Source organism: Ovis canadensis, chromosome 18 (genome assembly GCF_042477335.2).
Source record: "Ovis canadensis isolate MfBH-ARS-UI-01 breed Bighorn chromosome 18, ARS-UI_OviCan_v2, whole genome shotgun sequence".
Classification (NCBI taxonomy): domain Eukaryota; kingdom Metazoa; phylum Chordata; class Mammalia; order Artiodactyla; family Bovidae; genus Ovis; species Ovis canadensis.
Window position 1 is genome coordinate 45,239,722 of NC_091262.1, and position 16,878 is coordinate 45,256,599.

The following is a 16,878-nucleotide window of genomic DNA, read 5'->3' on the forward strand; positions in this document are numbered from 1 at the left end:
ATACCTTTGGGCTGATAAGACTGGTTATCTGCCTGACCTGAAGTCTGTGCAAAATCCTGTGTGAAACGAGAAAAGTGTTTATATATCAATGCTACGAACAGAGAACTTTGCTGAGAGTGGCTTTAAAAATGCCTCTGAATTCTGAGATAACTATTTTTACCGTGAATACTTTGGAACCCAAATATAAAAGCTTAAGAAACTGATGTTATGTAATTCAGGTTCTCATATTTATATCAAATAATGATGACTCAAATCTAAGTATCGCCAACAGCCAGTCGTTGCCTGCTGTGGAAAGTATAACTTTGTTTTATATCTAACAAACTGAATTCTTTAGTCAAATACTGTCTTAACATACTGACAGACTTTTAACATTAAACAAAACCCACAAGTATAAAAGCCCTTATGTATTCCGCAGCTAAAGTTTTAAATTGAAGTATAATTGACGCACACTATCACATTAGTCTCAGGTGTGAGGCTCAGTGATTCCACAGTCATCTACATTTTAGAACGGTCACCATGATATGTCTAGTTATCAGCTGTCACCGTACAATGTTATTATTTGCTGACTGTATTCCCTGCGCTGTACGTTAAGTTCCTATGACATTGATTTTATAGCTGGAAGTCTGTACCTCTTAATTCCCTTCACATGTTTTGCCCACCTCCCCATCCCACTTTCCAAACCACCAGTGCTCTGTATTTGTGAGTTTGTTTCTGTTTTGCTGTGTTTGTCTCATTTTTTGGATTTCATATATAAGTGAAATCACTCGGCAATTGTCTTTCTCTGACTTCTTTCATGTAGTATAATATTCTTTAGGTCCATCCCTTTTGTAGCTAAATCTTAAAGTCCAGCAATTTTACTCTTCAGTGGAACACGAAAAAGGTCATCTATAATATGTGAAATTTCAGGAACCTAGGACAAACTGCTAGCTCTTATTTTTAATATTTTCTAGTGACTACTAATAATCTAACACAGGGGACCTTGAAGAATCATTATATAAACGAAAGTCCAATGTACTTTCATTCTCTTGAGCACAATAATTTATAGAAAAAAACCAAACTTGTTTTTAACATCCTATCCCAAATAAGCATTATAAGAAATTTCCACAGTTATTTATAAAATCTGTGGTAAAATATACGGTTAATGTGTTAAACTTATATTAAATTATATTTAATTGTGTATTAACTATAATGGAGAGGAGTCAAATTAGAAGTACTCTGAGATCAACACCAGATGAAATACTATATATGATCCTTACTTTAGATTCTGATACCATTTATATTTTTATAAATTGTTTTCCAAGCAGTTGAAAAACTGTAAGGGACTAAGATGGTACAGCTACAAAACTGTCTTTGCTCGATACTCACTGTCTTGGTTGAGGCCTCTTTGCACAGGCCGCAAAAAGCTGCATGTCATCTCTCTGGAGGTCCCTGTCCCCCTTTCCTTTCTTGCCTTACTTTTCTCCACAGCATTTAACCCAATCTGACATGCTATTTATTTTGCTCATTTATTTGTTTTTTGTTTGACTCCCCCGACTCTAAATTTCAAGGCAGGAATTTGTATCTGTGTTGCTCGCTGCTGTATTTCCAGTGCCTGGAGCAGTGCTCAGCACACCAGAGGCACTAAAAATTTACCTGTGGAATGAAATAATTGAATTTTAAGATCATGGTCTTAAAATTCTCTATAATGTATTTCCTGTTTAATCCTAAGGCTGTAAGAATATATGAAGAATCCTATACATTGATATGATGGTTATATAAAACTTCGTTAACATTTTAATTATTAACTATAATTTTTTTTGAATATATATACCCTACCTATAAATCTGAATATTTTTGAAAATTTTTTTTGGAAACTGGAATCTAGACTCAAAAAGAAGCTGAAAACAAAACATTTCTAAGAATAACTGATCTAGTGTGTTTATTAGCTGATCACCTAATAGAGGATAGTTTAAGAAATGTAAAACCACTTCTAAGGTGAAGAAAGCTTGGGGGATCCTTTAGCCATCCTAACCAGGTGGGCACTGTTACGCCCTTTCAAAAGTGATACATGTGTATTAGCCAGAATAAGGAACAATAACAATACAAAGTTCTGCTTTCTGTTTCATTATTATTATGAACAGAAAACACTGTCTATTAAGCATATGTACGTCATGGAACAATAACATATTGGCTTTAGGGTGCAACATTTGAAAAAAGAATGGAAGATTTTCAGCAAATAATGTCATTGTGTAATGACAGAAAAGAAATAACAGAATTAGCTATTAGCTAATGTTAAAGAATAACCAAATTGATTCTCTATTGTCAGTTGACTGGGTTAATTTAGATGTGGAAATACTGCTTTGCTACAGTACTGATTCTGATTCGAGTCCTACAGAATTTCACCGGATCAGAAAAATGTAAGGCCATAATTAAAAGTTTTAGATTTGAGAAAAAGCAACAAGATGTTTTTTTTCTTATATACACACTGACTGTGTGTATATACGTATGAATATTTATTTAAAAATTTACAAATAAATTGCAGTTTTAATCTTGCTTCAGCAGTCATTATCTATTCCCTATAAATAGACAAAAAGCAAGATGAAGTAACAGTTAAAGCCTTAAAGAAGTCTTTTGAAAACATTTCCTTAGTATAGGCTTAACTGGAAAAATACCTTTTTCTTGAAATCCTTCAAACAGAAATTATATACAATACTCAAATCCCAGTTTTACTATCACGACAGTCAAGCACATAAATAGGTGAAATTTTGGGGTGGTGTGGATGGCAGGGGTAAACAGCTGGTTCACTTTTATTTTTCATTCGCATTAGCTTTCACACAGAGTCAGAGAATTTGGCGTAAATATAGAAGGTACCTGAATAAATGTGGCCAGTAGAACACAGCTCATCTCTTGCTCCAGAATGATCTTGTTCTGAAGGTTGTTGTAACAAGCAGCGATAAGTGATGGGAACAGCACTTTGATCAGCCGTGGGTCACTGAAATACTGGAAGGGCAGCTGGCAAAGCTTCTGCAGTACTGTGGGGTGGCGGCCGGACTGCACGATGACCTGCAACAGAGGCAGAACCCCAGGTCAGCTGCCATAGAGCCCTGGCCTGGCCCATGTCCCGCTTCCTCAGCCAGCAGTACCAGTAAGAATCACAGAAAACGTGCTGAAGAAGTGTAAGGAGGGAAAAAAAAATACTCCTAACTCCTTATCAGAGCTTAATTTAAGTGATATTTGAAAGGAGCAGAAAAGAAAGAAATCTCATTTCCTAACTGAAGGAAAAGCTGCCACAAGTTCTACATCCATTTAAAAATTCTTATAATCCACGAGGAACCATGGATTCATCATGGAGAGAGGATGCCCACGAAATGGATTCAGGATACGCACTACTTTAACAGTGCCTCACCCTTCACTCTTCCCCTTAAAGCAAAATAGCCATATTCCTTAAAACCTGCCAAGAGCTCACTCAGAAGAATGATACCCTCTCTTATACCCTCCCACTGCAGTCTTCCCCTACCCTAGCTCATGGAATATATTGAACACAGATCAATTTACTCCATACGCAGAGAAGCCCCTGGAAAGAAAAAGGGGGTTTGTTAGGGGAATGGGAACAGTTTCAGCCAAAAAAAAAAAAGCTCCAAAAGTTCCTTCCTCCAATCCATACTGCTTATCTGTGTTTCCATCAGTGCCATTGAGTCTAAAAGGAGAATTGTTTAGATAAACGAGACTGTTGTCCTGAAGCAGTCTAGGTTTACAACTGTGTACATTTTAAGAAATGGGGCAAGGCAATTAATGGGCTTGCAGGGAAGCCCTCCGAACTTACTCCCTAGGCCTATATGATAAACTAAGAAATGTCAAAATCAGATCTGTTTCAAGTAACCTTGATTAGACTGTTCTAATATAAAAGAGCTGGGTGACCCGAAGCCCCATTTCTTGGTATAGGAGGAAGCTCACGGAAGGTTAGGAACACTGTAAAATCTAAGGTCAAGACTGTAAATTGTACTTGGAAAAACACAATTTTACAGGTACACACCCAGACAGGACTGCATTCAAATTAAAACCAGAAGGACAGAATGAAACAGCAGAGGCAGGAGAAACATAAATTACAGGGATTTACAAGTTTTCAAAGTACTTTTAACAATACTTTAAGAACATACTCTCAGATGATAATGCAGTTTGGTTTAAGAACAAAATCAACAAAGTAATAGTTCACATATTTTAGTTCAATAGCTGAAATGACATCAAAAACCTTTAGAGAATGTTGATAGGGACTTGTTAATACCTTCAAATCCAGCAGGAATTTTAAAGACTTGCAGTGTGACAATTCAGCACATGGCTATGGGCTGCCATCCCTGACACTGGCTGAGAAAAATGTGCCCCTATCATCCACTTTATTGATAAAGCATTTACTTAAATCTTTATTTTAATTATCAGCTACAAATTTTGTCGCACAGCCAAATGATCATCACTTTAGAATTTATAATGATACCATTATTAGAAGCCTCTTTTCCCCTCTTTGGACAAAAATTAAGAACAAGTTTTTTCTTTGGAACTTCACTGTTAAAATGCTATTACTGGAAGCCTCACTAATTGAAAAGATATTGAACTGGACAGTCTGGCTGGCACAGGCACAATGCTAAACTCAAAGATGGCGACTCCTGGCTCCTCGTAAATCAGCACAGAGCATGCGCGCTTAACCGTAGCTTATTCCACCTGGACTCCTGACCCTCGCTGGGGACCGGGGGCGTCAGTCCCCTCTGGGAACAGAGCTGGCTATGAGTCGCCTGTTGAAAAAGTGAGTGTGCAGAGGTCACCAGCGGGGTAGTGAGATGACCTGTCAGAGGCCACTATCTTTAAGTTCCTGACTGCAGAAGACACGAATGGAGGTCGGCAGTTTGGGTGCCTGGGGGTAAGGAGCTCTACCTACAGGACCACCCATGACAGGACTTGACCAGATTACAGGCAAGGGGTCCTTGAGGGGTGCTGCGAGCATCCCCCTGGCTTGGCAGTGAGCCAGAGGAGGACATCTAGTTAGCACTGTCCCTCAAACCACATTTCAGACATTGCGGGGAGACAGCTCTAGGAGAGCCTGGGAGGGGCCAACCCGTAGCACCGAGGCCCAGGAAGTGAGACCACTCCTGGATAACGCAGGCAGGCTCGGGGCGCAGAGGAGTGGCATGATGTCCGGAGCACAGATGAACAGTCAGCTGAATCAGGTTAGGTACTTCCTGTAGGGGCAGGGAAGCAAGGCTGGGGATGCAAACAGCCTGACCTCAATGCTCAGGGCCTTGGGGACAAGGAGAGAGTTGCCTGAGAGGCTTTTGACAGGTTAGGGGATGAAGGCAGGACTTAGTTTTATTTCATCTAGTCACTCAGTCCCAGGCTTTACGGGGGAGTCAAATGTCACTTGGGACTGCTTAAGTTGTCCAAAATCAGTAGAAAGTCAATAGGGAGCCATCACAGGACATGAACGTCTTGCTGAATGAAACATACGTAAGAGAAATCTCCTACCATATGATGTAAGTATGTCTCTCTATATGCCTTCCTCGTGGAGTTGCAACTAAATTAGTAACTCATCTGTCACCTGTGTCCAGACAAAGGCCTAAGGTGGCACCACCCTGAGCCTGGCCAGGCCACCTGCCCCTTCTTTCAGGGCACACAGGTCAACACAAACATTAAAGGGTATTTTCACAGAGCCTCGTTCCTGAGCACTGAACCAAGGAACGATGTGACCTGCCTGTAGATTTCTTTAGTGGCCACAGTCATCAGACAACAGCTGGGGAGCTGGTGTGGCCCCAGTAGTAATGAGAAACCTCCTCTCAACCGTTTTGTACATTTTCATGATACAAACTAGGACTCCAAGGAAACCAAGAGAATTTCCAGCAACTTCAGATTGGAAAGGACTTCCCTGGTGGCTCAGACAGTAAAGTGTCTGCCTACAATGTGGGAGACCCGGGTTCAATCCCTGGGTCGGGAAGATCTCCTGGTGAAGGAAATGGCACCCCACTCCAGTATTCTTGCCTGGAAAATCCCATGGACGGGGGAGCCTGGTAGACTACAGTCCATGGGGTTGCAAAGAGTCGGACACGACTGAGCGACTTCACTTTCACTTTCAGATCAAAAGCGACTGAAACTGAACTTGCCGCTTGCTCTTGGGTGCGATTCTGGAGATCTGAGTTCTGGCCTTTACTCTAGTCACCAACTAGTTGTGTGACCTAGGCAAACTGTTCAGTTGTTTGGGGTTTTAATTTTTTTTTAAGTATACTTTTCAACGAAGCAGAACACATATCCCCTTTAAATTAAAAGCCTGATTTTTCACAAAGTTAACATAACATGTTAGTGTTAGTTGCTCAGTCGTGTCTGACTCTTTGTGACCCCATGGACTATAGTTTGCCAGACTCCTCTGCCCATGAAATTTTCTAGGCAAGAATACTAGAGGCTGTTCTCCAGGGGATCTTCCCGACCCAGGGATTGAACCCATGTCTCCTGAACTGCAGGCAGATTCTTTACTGTCTGAGCCACTAACACTCAAATAAAGAAAATGAACATGACCAAGAGTTCTGGGTCTTTAATATACTTTCTCACTGAGAATTAGATTCCCGCATTTTGAATTTAAGACAAGTCACACTGAAACTACTTGACTGTATCAGAACATGAGAGAGCACTGCAAGGCTTTCTTGGGCCTGTTCTTGGTCATCCTCTGGAGAGAATTCTCCTTTGGGCTTCTAAGCAAAGGCCAGCAGTAGTAGTTCCACGGTCACTGAAGAAAGGCACCTTTTACCTGTGTGCCCTGGCACTCACCACCTTTTTTCTTCACTAGCAAGGGTTTGGGAGAAGGAATAGGGAGAGGGTAAGAGAGGAAGTGGGCGAGAGACCCTCACTTCCTTTTCTTTTTGGAACTATCAACAATTCTGGGAAGGGGCTTTAGAAAAAGGAAAGTTGCATGCTGCCAAAGTGCGCTATATCCTTGGAAAGAGGGCTAGGAGGATCTGAATACCAGCACTAAAAAGGCATCTGGGAAAAAAATAAAAATAAAAGAATCTGGAGTAGACAAGTGGGACATGTTGATTCTTTCATCTGCTGATCCCTGGACACCCACTAAGCTTTCTGGTTCCAATCTTTGTACTTCCTACCAAGTGAAGTATAACTGGATGCCCCAATTGAGGAAGCCAAAAAAGAGCTCTAAATTCAGTAGCCATTTACTGAATGCCTCCTGTGCCAAATGCTGAAGGGGACATGCAGAGGAGTCAAGCCTCACCTCTCAGGGAGATAAGGTATGTCCACAAAGGACAATAATACAAAGGAGCCTGGGTCACCAGAGAGGGAAGGATCAGGTCCTGGGGGATCCCATGGGAGGGAGAAATTACTCCTCACTAAGGTGAGGAAGGCTGCAATGAGCAGCTGGGTTGGGCCTTCGGGGTTAGATCAGATCTGAGCACCTAGAATTGTAGGTGGAGGAACTTCACGTGGAGAGAAGAAACCACCTCGATTCAGGGCAGCCTGTCTTCGTCTTCTCAGGCTGCCATCACAGACTGCCCTAGACTAGGTGGCTTAAATGACAGAAATTTATCTCCGCACGGTTCAGAAGCCTGGCGGTCTGAGGTCAGAGTGCTTCATGGCTAGGCTCTGGTGGGGTGCTCTTCCTGGTTTGCGTGCTGACACCTCACTGTGTCCTCGTGTGGCCTGTCCTTAGTGAGTGTGCATGAGGCCACCAATCCTATCACATTAGGACCCACCCTCGTGACCTCATTTGACCTTCATTAACTCTTAAAAGTCCTATCTCCAAGGACAGTCACACTGGGGGTTAGGGCTCAACATATGAATTTTGGGGGAATACAATTCAATCCACAGCTCAGGTCCGATTCCTCATCACCCCTGGCCAGCATGAAGTTTCATTAGCAGGCTTTCCTCACTAACCAGGTGTATTTTACAATGCCTGGGCCAGTTGTCTCTCAGGCCACAAGCATGAATCTGCAGGCTCAAGGGAGCTTGGTGTTAAGTAGCCCTGGCTCTGGTCAGTTAACTGGCTTGAGCCACAGTGTTCTTTCAAAGAAATGGAGGCAGATGGCAGCTTTCAGCGTTTACATGAATGAGGATCAAACAAAACAAAACAGTGTCTGTGATCACAATGTAAAAGGCAATGTCAGTAGGAGCCTTCGGTTAGCTCACCAGTTCTGCTGCTCTGAGTCTCCTCCTGCCGGATCTGGCTTCCCTACACTGCAGAATCAGAAGTCCCCTCCCAGTGTGCGAGGCCTAACGAGTGCTTTCTGTCATCCCGCCCCCGCCTCTCCTAAGGGGTGCTCATCAGAACAGGGCGCCTGGCAGCAGCGGGCCCTGCTCTGGCTAGGGCTCATCAGCAAGCTTCGTGCCATCTGGGAAGCCATGCCGCGGCCTCTCCCTGGCCCTGCCTCCACAGGAGAGAGCTGTGCAAACAGGCGGGGGCTGCCAGCCAGGATCTTGCGGTGGCGGGGTAGGAAGTGCATTCTGACAGCTCTGAAAAGAAAATCCTAGCATAAGCGTGATCCAAGAAACACAGGTAAGTGGTACAGAGAAACAGTCTTAAGCTTAGTCTGTGTGTGTGTGTTGGGGCTGTTGTGCCAGATCTGTCAATCTGAAAACAGAGCAAGAAAGGCCAGAGCTAGTAAGGCTGGTGTTGCGGGCTCCTGATTCAGACCCAGGAGGAGCTTCCCTCCAAGCACTTAAGGAAATTCTTCAGCCCAGGAAGCCTTCCCAGGTAGCATGGCCTAGAGATTGCTTCTGCTTTTCAACCCAAAGACAAGGCAGCAGCTCTTATACTGTAAATTGTGTGAGCAGCTTAATTCCTAGTTCCAGAAGGGCAGGAACTGTTTCCTTTACTTTTCTGCCCTCCCCTGCTCTGCTACAGGGCTGGGCACCTCAGAGTTACTGGGATGAGTGACCCGAAGTGACGCAGGGTCCCCAGTTCACACTTTCCCCTGCACCTCGCCGTGGGGGAGGATCACGCCGAGATCTCCTCTCATGGGTACACATGCCATTTTCTGAAGCAGGTCTCCATTTCACATCGTCCTAGGTCTGCTCAGCTAGCCCCTTGTCATGGATTAAAGGTTTGTGTGCCCCCCTCAATTCTTATGTTGGAATCCTAATCCTCATGTGATGGCGTCAGGAGGTGGGGCCTTCAGGAGGTGATTAGATCATGAGGGTGGAGCCCTCATGAATGAGATTAATACCTTCATAAAAGAGACCCCAGAGAGCCCTCTAGTCCTCTTTCTGCCTTGTGAGGATATGATGAGAAGCTGGTAGTCTGTGACTTGGAAGAGGGCCCTCACCAGAACCCTAACCTTGGACTTCCAGCCTCCAGAACAATGAGAAACAAATTCCTATTGTTTCACAAGCTACCCAGTCTATGGAACTTTGTTACTGCAGCCTGAACTAAGACATCCCTAAAGAATGAATTCTGTGATCATTCGTCTACTCCCCTAGAAGGAAACTGGGCTTGAGACTCTCAGCATCCCAGGCAGGGGTCCCTGGCCCGGTTATAAGGAGAGGTCTGGGAAAAAACCCTCCTCCTTTGTGGGTAGTGGGGTGACACTGGTCTCTCACTTGATGTGAAGGAATCCAAAATCTTCTACAGCATCACATTGCCAGTTGTTGCTTGCTGTTCAGTCACTAAGTCATGTCCGATTCTCTGCGACCCCACGGACTGCAGCACAACAGAACCTCAGCAACATCCAATGCAGCAGAAAGCCTGTCACTGGCGGAGACGGTACTCAGTAGTCTATGAAGCCCCTCTATCTACATCATCTGAGTCTCTCAACACCTTTGAGGAGGGCAGACACGGATGGCTATACTCTTTTATAAGAAGAGCTCTGAAACTCAGAAAGTTTGGGAGACTTGTTATAGGTCCATTTGCCAGTCATTTATGGAGCTGGGCCTGGAAAACTCTTCTGACTCTGAGAGCTGGCTTCTCTCTTGCCTCTCAGGCGCATCCAGGGCTATCACACCCAGGGGGCTGCCCCTTCCTAGGCAGAGGGGCTCTCTGTCGCCAAGCCCTGAGCTCATTCCAATGACTGGCTGCCAGCCAGCTTCTCGCACAACTTTGCCAGCCCAGATGAAGAGGAGGATGACATACTGCCATTCTAAACAGACTAAATCAACTGACATACACAGATTAAACCAACACAAAAGGCCTTTCTTCAAAAACCTATATTCTGCTGGGCTAGATATCAAATAACCCGTTCTTGGCTAAGTGCTAGGCTGTGCCAAGGGTTTGTCTCAAACTATCAGACATAAGAACTTGAAAGAGAGGAACGGTTGGTGATGGGGCTAGATTCTCAGGAGTGAACTGTTGGAACAAGCGACTTCTAAATGAGGACCCTCTTGTGATGGTGACATAATTAGCTGCCTTCTGGATTTTGTGTGCCTGCAGACCCAGCCTTGTTTTTGAAACAACCACTATCACCTATGATATATTTATAATGCTAATCCTTGGTATGACCTGCAGAGTTTTTCCCAACAGTTAAATTTCAGGAACAAAAAAAAGGAAAGTGGAGGTAAGCTGCCGAGTAGGTATGCATCTGGTCTAGAAATGCAGTTGGCCTGGGCAGTCTGCGTTTTTCACATCTGTGAAATGACAGCTGTGGTAGTCACTTCACATCTGTGAAATGACAAGTGCCGTAGTCACTTCAAAGATCCCAAGGAGAGTGCCTAGGAAGGCCTCTGGGGACTCTATCATGATATGTAAATGGAAAACGGCCTGATTCTCCTCACCCAGAAGGCCCCCTTCCTCCAACTGTGACCACCTGGAATGCAGCCAAGAACCAGGAAGTGAGCAAGCAGGCTGCTGATCAGACAAACCAGCTCATTCATCAAAACTACTGAGCATCTACCCTGGCAGAGTGCTATGCAAGGCTTGGGGAGCGAGGCAGGGAATGAGTCAGAGACATCCCTGCCCTCACAGAGTGCCCAGTCTGTCCAGAAAACCCACGTCAATTCTTTATAGCTAAGTTCTGCAAGCTCCAGCTCAGCCTACCAACTCACATTTCAGAAGCAAGTCTAACAAAAGCAGACTGGAATCAGCAAATTAGGAGACTGCTGGAGACAGAAAGAAGCACCAGCTGACACTAATAAGCGAGGGGGTGGGAATTAAAATTATTTCAAAAAGAAATAAGAATTGAGAAAGTTGCATGGAATCATTTAGCATAAGTGGTTGGTCTTGAGTGCCATTACTGTACTGTAGTAGTAACACAGATTATAACCGTGACCTTCTCTCAGTACTCTATACTTAAAAAAAATTTGCTTCACATACATGATAATGCTCATGTACTTGATACTATAGTAGGTGTTCATTTCTTAAGGCATCAAAAATATATATGAAGCATGATTTAAGCTTAAGAAATAGACTAAAATTTTAAAAAAGAACACAAGTAGTTAATGTTAAATAAATATTGTGTTTTAAAGGTAAGTTTGCTGCTAAGTCTGCTGCTAAGTTGCTTCAGTCATGTCCGACTCTATGTGACCCCACAGACAACAGCCCACTAGGCTCCGCCATCCCTGGGATTCTCCAGGCAAGAACACTGGAGTGGGTTGCCATTTCCTTCTCCAATGCATGAAAATGAAAAGTGAAAGTGAGGTCGCTCAGTCGTCTGACTCTTCGCGACCCCATGGACTGTAGCCTACCAGGCTTTTCCATCCATGAGATTTTCCAGGCAAGAGTACTGGAGTGGGATGCCATCACCCTCTCCAAAGGTAAGTTTAGTCCTCTGCAAAATTCACTTATATGGGAACAGCTCTCTTCCTGACCATACCAAAACCATAACACTAAATAATAGAAATAAACTAGTAGAAAGGTTCTGTGGGACAGTTTCTTGGCCCCTTTCGAAATCCATCCACCCAACCATCCTTCCAAGCATCTTAGACACAACCATGGTGTCCTATAGCAAAATCTCCATCTCTCTAGAATTTACCTACATTCAAGGAAACAAAATAGAAAGTGGTCACTTTCTGGCTTATCTACTTATACTCTGTGAATCCTGCTAATTTTGCTATGATCTAAGAGTGACCTTAAATTTCTCCCTTATTTAGGAGAAGGCTTTGCATTTTATTTTTATGTTCTTTTTTTCCCCCTCAGAATGCCCTCTCTGGCAAGCTGCTAACTGCTCGGGTCACTGGACGCTCAGTCCCACGTCTGCCATAGACTAGAAAACAGAAATACACATGTGGCCTGTCTGGCTCCAGAAGCATGAGCAGTTGTTGAGGCAAAGACAGGCTGATGTGAGTCTCCAGTTTTCAGTACTATGGGAACAGAAGTCACATCCTTTCTATTCGCTGCTGTGTCCCTAGTGTGTGGCATAGTGCCTAGCACCCTGCCTGACAAATCACAGGTGCTCTATAACCACCTGGGGAATGAACGAACAAGGACTGAGCTTTGGTGTAGAAACCTGACTCCAGGGCCGGGCTGTCTATACCCACCACCACACCAGAGCCCTGGGCCTACGCTTCCCAGGGCTTTCAAGGTCCTCAGGGTCGCTGTCTTTGGACTTACAAGAACAGCTGACTGAGTACCTCAGGCAGCACCCCATCGACTCCAACAGCCTCTTGGCACAACAGTCTGGAGAGCAGGCGCAGGTAGGGCATGGGTAGGGACAGCAAGAGCTGGTCTGTCAAGCCAAAGGCCAAACCACCTCCATCAGGCAGGCTGGTAGGGTGAATGGAGTATGAGATCAGACAGAAATGGACACAAGTAGTTAAATCTCACCAAGGAGAATTCTTTACGCCTAGGAATTTTTGTTTTGCTTTTTCCCTTTTCTTGTCAGAGACAAGATGTCCTCAACAAAGGTGCAGAAAATAGGTGTCTAGACATCTAAATTCATTATAAGAGACAGCGGAGAGGGCCTGTAAATCATTGGAACAAAGAATATTTTTCTAGCAGAGCAGAAACAAAGTAGCTGTTGCATTCCTCCCTGTGAACCTGGTCCTGCTACAATGCTGGAGCGCAGGGGGCAGCAGTCCTCGTGGCCCGGCTGGGGCAGAGGCCAAGCCTCTTTGTCCACAGTGCTCTTTGACAAGTCCCATCACACCTGACGCCCAAGCCCAGGAGAGGAAAGATATGATAGGAGGGGCCTTGAGGCCAGTGACCTCTATGAATCATACAAAGGAAAAGGTATGTCCCAAACACCCCCACCCACACACCTTGTTACTCTGATCTGATGCCTTATGGGTAGAGTGGCTGGGCACTGAAATGGCTTTATTTAAATATCACACGAGAAAAATTTGAAGAGTCTGTCCACATACATAATCAAACCGAATTCGGGTCAGAGAAACACAAAGATTCCCTTGGCTAGCACTGCAAACACATTCCTCTCTTTCCAAACTTGCTTCTGCTGTAAGATAGATTTCAAGGCTGAGATTAAGTGCAGAGATCTCGGCAGACTGTGTGGGAGGCAGGCCCTTGGAGCACTAGCCTTCTTCCTGGTGGTCCCAGGGATTCATTGGTGTCTAGCGCCAGCCGAAGGTCGAGGAGGAAGGAGAGAGAGGGAAGAAGGGAAGGAGGCAGGGAAGCAGTCAGGGGCAGGAGGAGAGGTTAAAGCCAGTTTCTAGGGGCTGGGCCTCACAGAGGCTTTGGAAACCAGGTTACCCTACAGAAACGAGGGCTTTCCTCGCGCAGCGAGAGGGAGTGGCTGTCCTGCAGTGTCCCTCCAGGGAACCTGGGTGACAAGGCCCCTGACGTGTGTCCGCTGCTTCGTATAGGTAACAGGCGGCTTGCTGAGTACTGCTGGCAGAGGGGTGCAAAGCAGGCTTCTAGGCAGGTGCCCCCCTCAGACACCACCCTGCTCCTATGGGGATGAACAATGCTACAGAACCAGGGACACCAGCTCCCATCCTGGGGCTCCATAGCGGAAGTCCTGAGGCCTGTCTCCCCACTCTATACATCCTGAGTGGACTTTCAGACACAGCTTGAACATCTCCTCCCCCTGCTAGAAACATTAGGGGCGCCTCATCATCTCTGAGAGAATAAACCCCTAAGACCTACCAACTGCACATAGGTCTCTTCGTGACCTTGGCCCGGCCAGCTTCTTCACTCTTAACTCATATACTCTCCACTACCACCTAAGCTACAGACAGAAGGAACAGCTTGTCGTTCCCTAAACCTGCCAGGCCATTTTACATCTCAGTAAGATCCCCTGGAGAAGGGAATGGCTACCCACTCCAGTATTCTTGCCTGGAGAATCCCATGGAGAGAAGAGTCTGGCGGGCTATAGTCCGTGGGGTCACAAAGGGTTGGGCATGACTGAGTGACTAAGCGCACACACACACCTTTGCTCATGGTCTTTCCTAGACCCAGAAGGTCTTTCCTACCTTGCTACCTGCTAAGAATCTATTCCACCTCCAGATAGCAGCTCCAACACCACCTCCACTGTGAAATCTCTCTAAACGAAGCTCAAGCACCCATCCAGGTTTGCTTATTGATAGTCTCTCCCTTTCCTCCCAGAGTGTCAGCAGCCTGAGAGCAGGGGCTTAGGCTATTTTGTTTCTCTCGGGCTCCTGGGTGGCTAGAACAGCGGCTGGACCATCGCAGGTGTTTGTGAAATGTCTGCGGAAGGAAGGGATGAGTCTCAGCATCGACAGCACGGCTCCTAGGCTCCAGGCTCCACAAGGGCAAGCTCAGGGCTCTGTTCATTTCTGCATCCTCCAGCACGTGGTCTGAGATGGAGCGGACATTCAGTAAAAGCTGATCACTGAGAGAAGGAGTGAATGATGACCGCGCATGTGGACACAAAGCTCACGATACTGGCGTTTCCCCAAGAGTAAGTCACCTCCAGCCTCTGCTCCACGTTAGAGCTTCTTTTTCCTTCTTTCATGTTGTCTGTTTTGTGAGAAGAGTTACTTTTTAAATGAAGCATGTTCTAAATCCCCTTTGAACACATCTTGCAGCACAAGAAGGTTGGCCTAGATTCTCTTAAACACTTGGCTAACCCTAAAAGTCATGGATTCTATAATATGTCAGGGACTATACTCGTAAGTGCTCTTTTCATTTTAATTTATGTTTGAGAAAGAACTTTGTCTAAAGAGCACAGACCTTGGAAATGATACGGACCCACTATATTGTCATACATTTGAGGGGCCTCTTTATTTTGGATTTTTTTTTTTCACTTGAAGTATCTATGTCCCACCTACCACAAGGTGGAGGGTAGGGAGAGGAGGGAGAAGACTGTCACAAAAAGTCCCAGATCTTGGGTCAGGAGGCCTGGCTCCAGGGACCTGAGCAAGTCCTTCTCTTGTCTGGCAAGGAGGGGAGCTGGACTAGGTGATCTCTGAAGGCCTGTGAACTTGGAGAAACAATATAATCCTGCGCTACAAGGTTTCACACCCATGAGCACCTTTTGGTGGCTATACCTGAACAGACACTACATCTAAATATGGTGAAAATAGCTTAGAATATACTTTTTTTCTTAAGAATGAATGAAAAGTCTTCACACAAAATATGCTATCCTCATATTCTCAACTATTCTGATTTTGAACTTGGGTCAAGCCTTCCTCACCATAGAGCCTTTGGATGGTGTGAGAATAGCAGAGTTAATAAACGCAGGGCACAGCCTGATAGATTTTCTGATCACATCCCAGCAGCAGCCACGGCGCACTTATGGGCTCGCCAGCACCAGTCTATGACAATTTTATTTAATCATAAAAAATATAATAGCAGTCAAATCTTTTTGTAGTTTTAGTTTACTGCTTTCTCAAGTGAAATAAATGGTCTCTCAGATTCCTTTTGCTTTCATCTCTCTGCTCTAAGTACAGTAGGATAAGGTTCCAATTAAGGTCCATTAAATGCTCACATTGATTCATGCGAGGCATTTCCCAGTTTCTTTTCCTAACACCATCTCAGTGCACCTCTGAGTTATTTCTGTGGTGTGTTTTCAGTTTAGCAGTTGCCCATATAGAAGACAGTTATTTGGGTGTGAGGTCTCCCTTCCTCTTATTTCTGCAGCCCCAAATGGTGAGCAGAGATTCTCCTCCACCGCCTTCCAGACAAGCGTATGTTTATTACCTGTCAGGTATGTCCGGCTGAACTACGCATGCCCCTTGGGGAGGGGAGCTGGCAGCTGGACAGGGCCAGACTGGCCCGCCCAGACCTCCCTTGGTGGCTGTGCTGGGGCAGCGCGTCGCGTGGCGGCCCAGAGACCCCTACAGGAGGACCTCCTCATGCTTCTACATCCTTGGGGTCCACGAAGACACAGAGTTCTCTTCAGTTTTCTCAACAGACGGGGGGACACAGGCTGTGACAGCAGAGATGGCCTATCTAAGGTGGAATCACGTGTCAGAGCTGACCGGGTGATACTCCAACGATCTCCCCATTAAGAGCAGCGAATGCGGAAGGCAGACATTTCAATCATATCACAATTAACCTTTGTTCAGGCCAAGGGAATGAACTAATTTTACACTATCCTCATGACCTAATTTAATCTGCACAGCAACCCTATGAGGTGTTATCAGTGTTATCCTGATTTAAGGAAACTGGCACCAGGAAGGTAAGGGTTTTGACCAGGATCACAGAGCTAGTAAGGGGTATAGTTGTGACCAGAACGTAGGTCACCTGGCTCCAGAGCCCATAATCCTCTCCTCATGCTACAAAACATACTGCCAGGGCCTTGACACGGAGACCAGCTCATGGCTACCGTGACAGAACTCCTACACACCAGGTTCTTTGACGAGGTATGCAGACCCAAGGTGCATGATCCCAAGGGAACGACACACACATGAACAAACTTGAGAAAAATATTTTAACCAGCGCACCACCCCCCCACCCCGCCGAAGCTTGCTATTAAAATGAATGACACGGTGATTTGGGGGTCTTTAAGTGTAGATTTTCCAACAGTGTATGCTTTTCAGAGTGGGACACACATATCAAAAAGACTTGCTGTG

General features: G+C 45.2%; 1 protein-coding gene across 2 annotated transcripts in view; it reads right to left on the reverse strand.

Moving 5' to 3' along the window:
* Positions 1-16,878, reverse strand: part of SCAPER (S-phase cyclin A associated protein in the ER) — a 401,024-nt gene that overhangs the window by 2,576 nt on the left and 381,570 nt on the right. For both annotated transcript variants that reach the window (XM_069560135.1, XM_069560134.1), the window contains exons 30-31: positions 2,851-3,042; positions 5-56 (exon numbers count right to left, since the gene is read on the reverse strand). In XM_069560135.1, the coding sequence (XP_069416236.1) occupies positions 5-56; positions 2,851-3,042 (244 nt within the window). The remainder of the gene's footprint in view (positions 1-4; positions 57-2,850; positions 3,043-16,878) is intronic.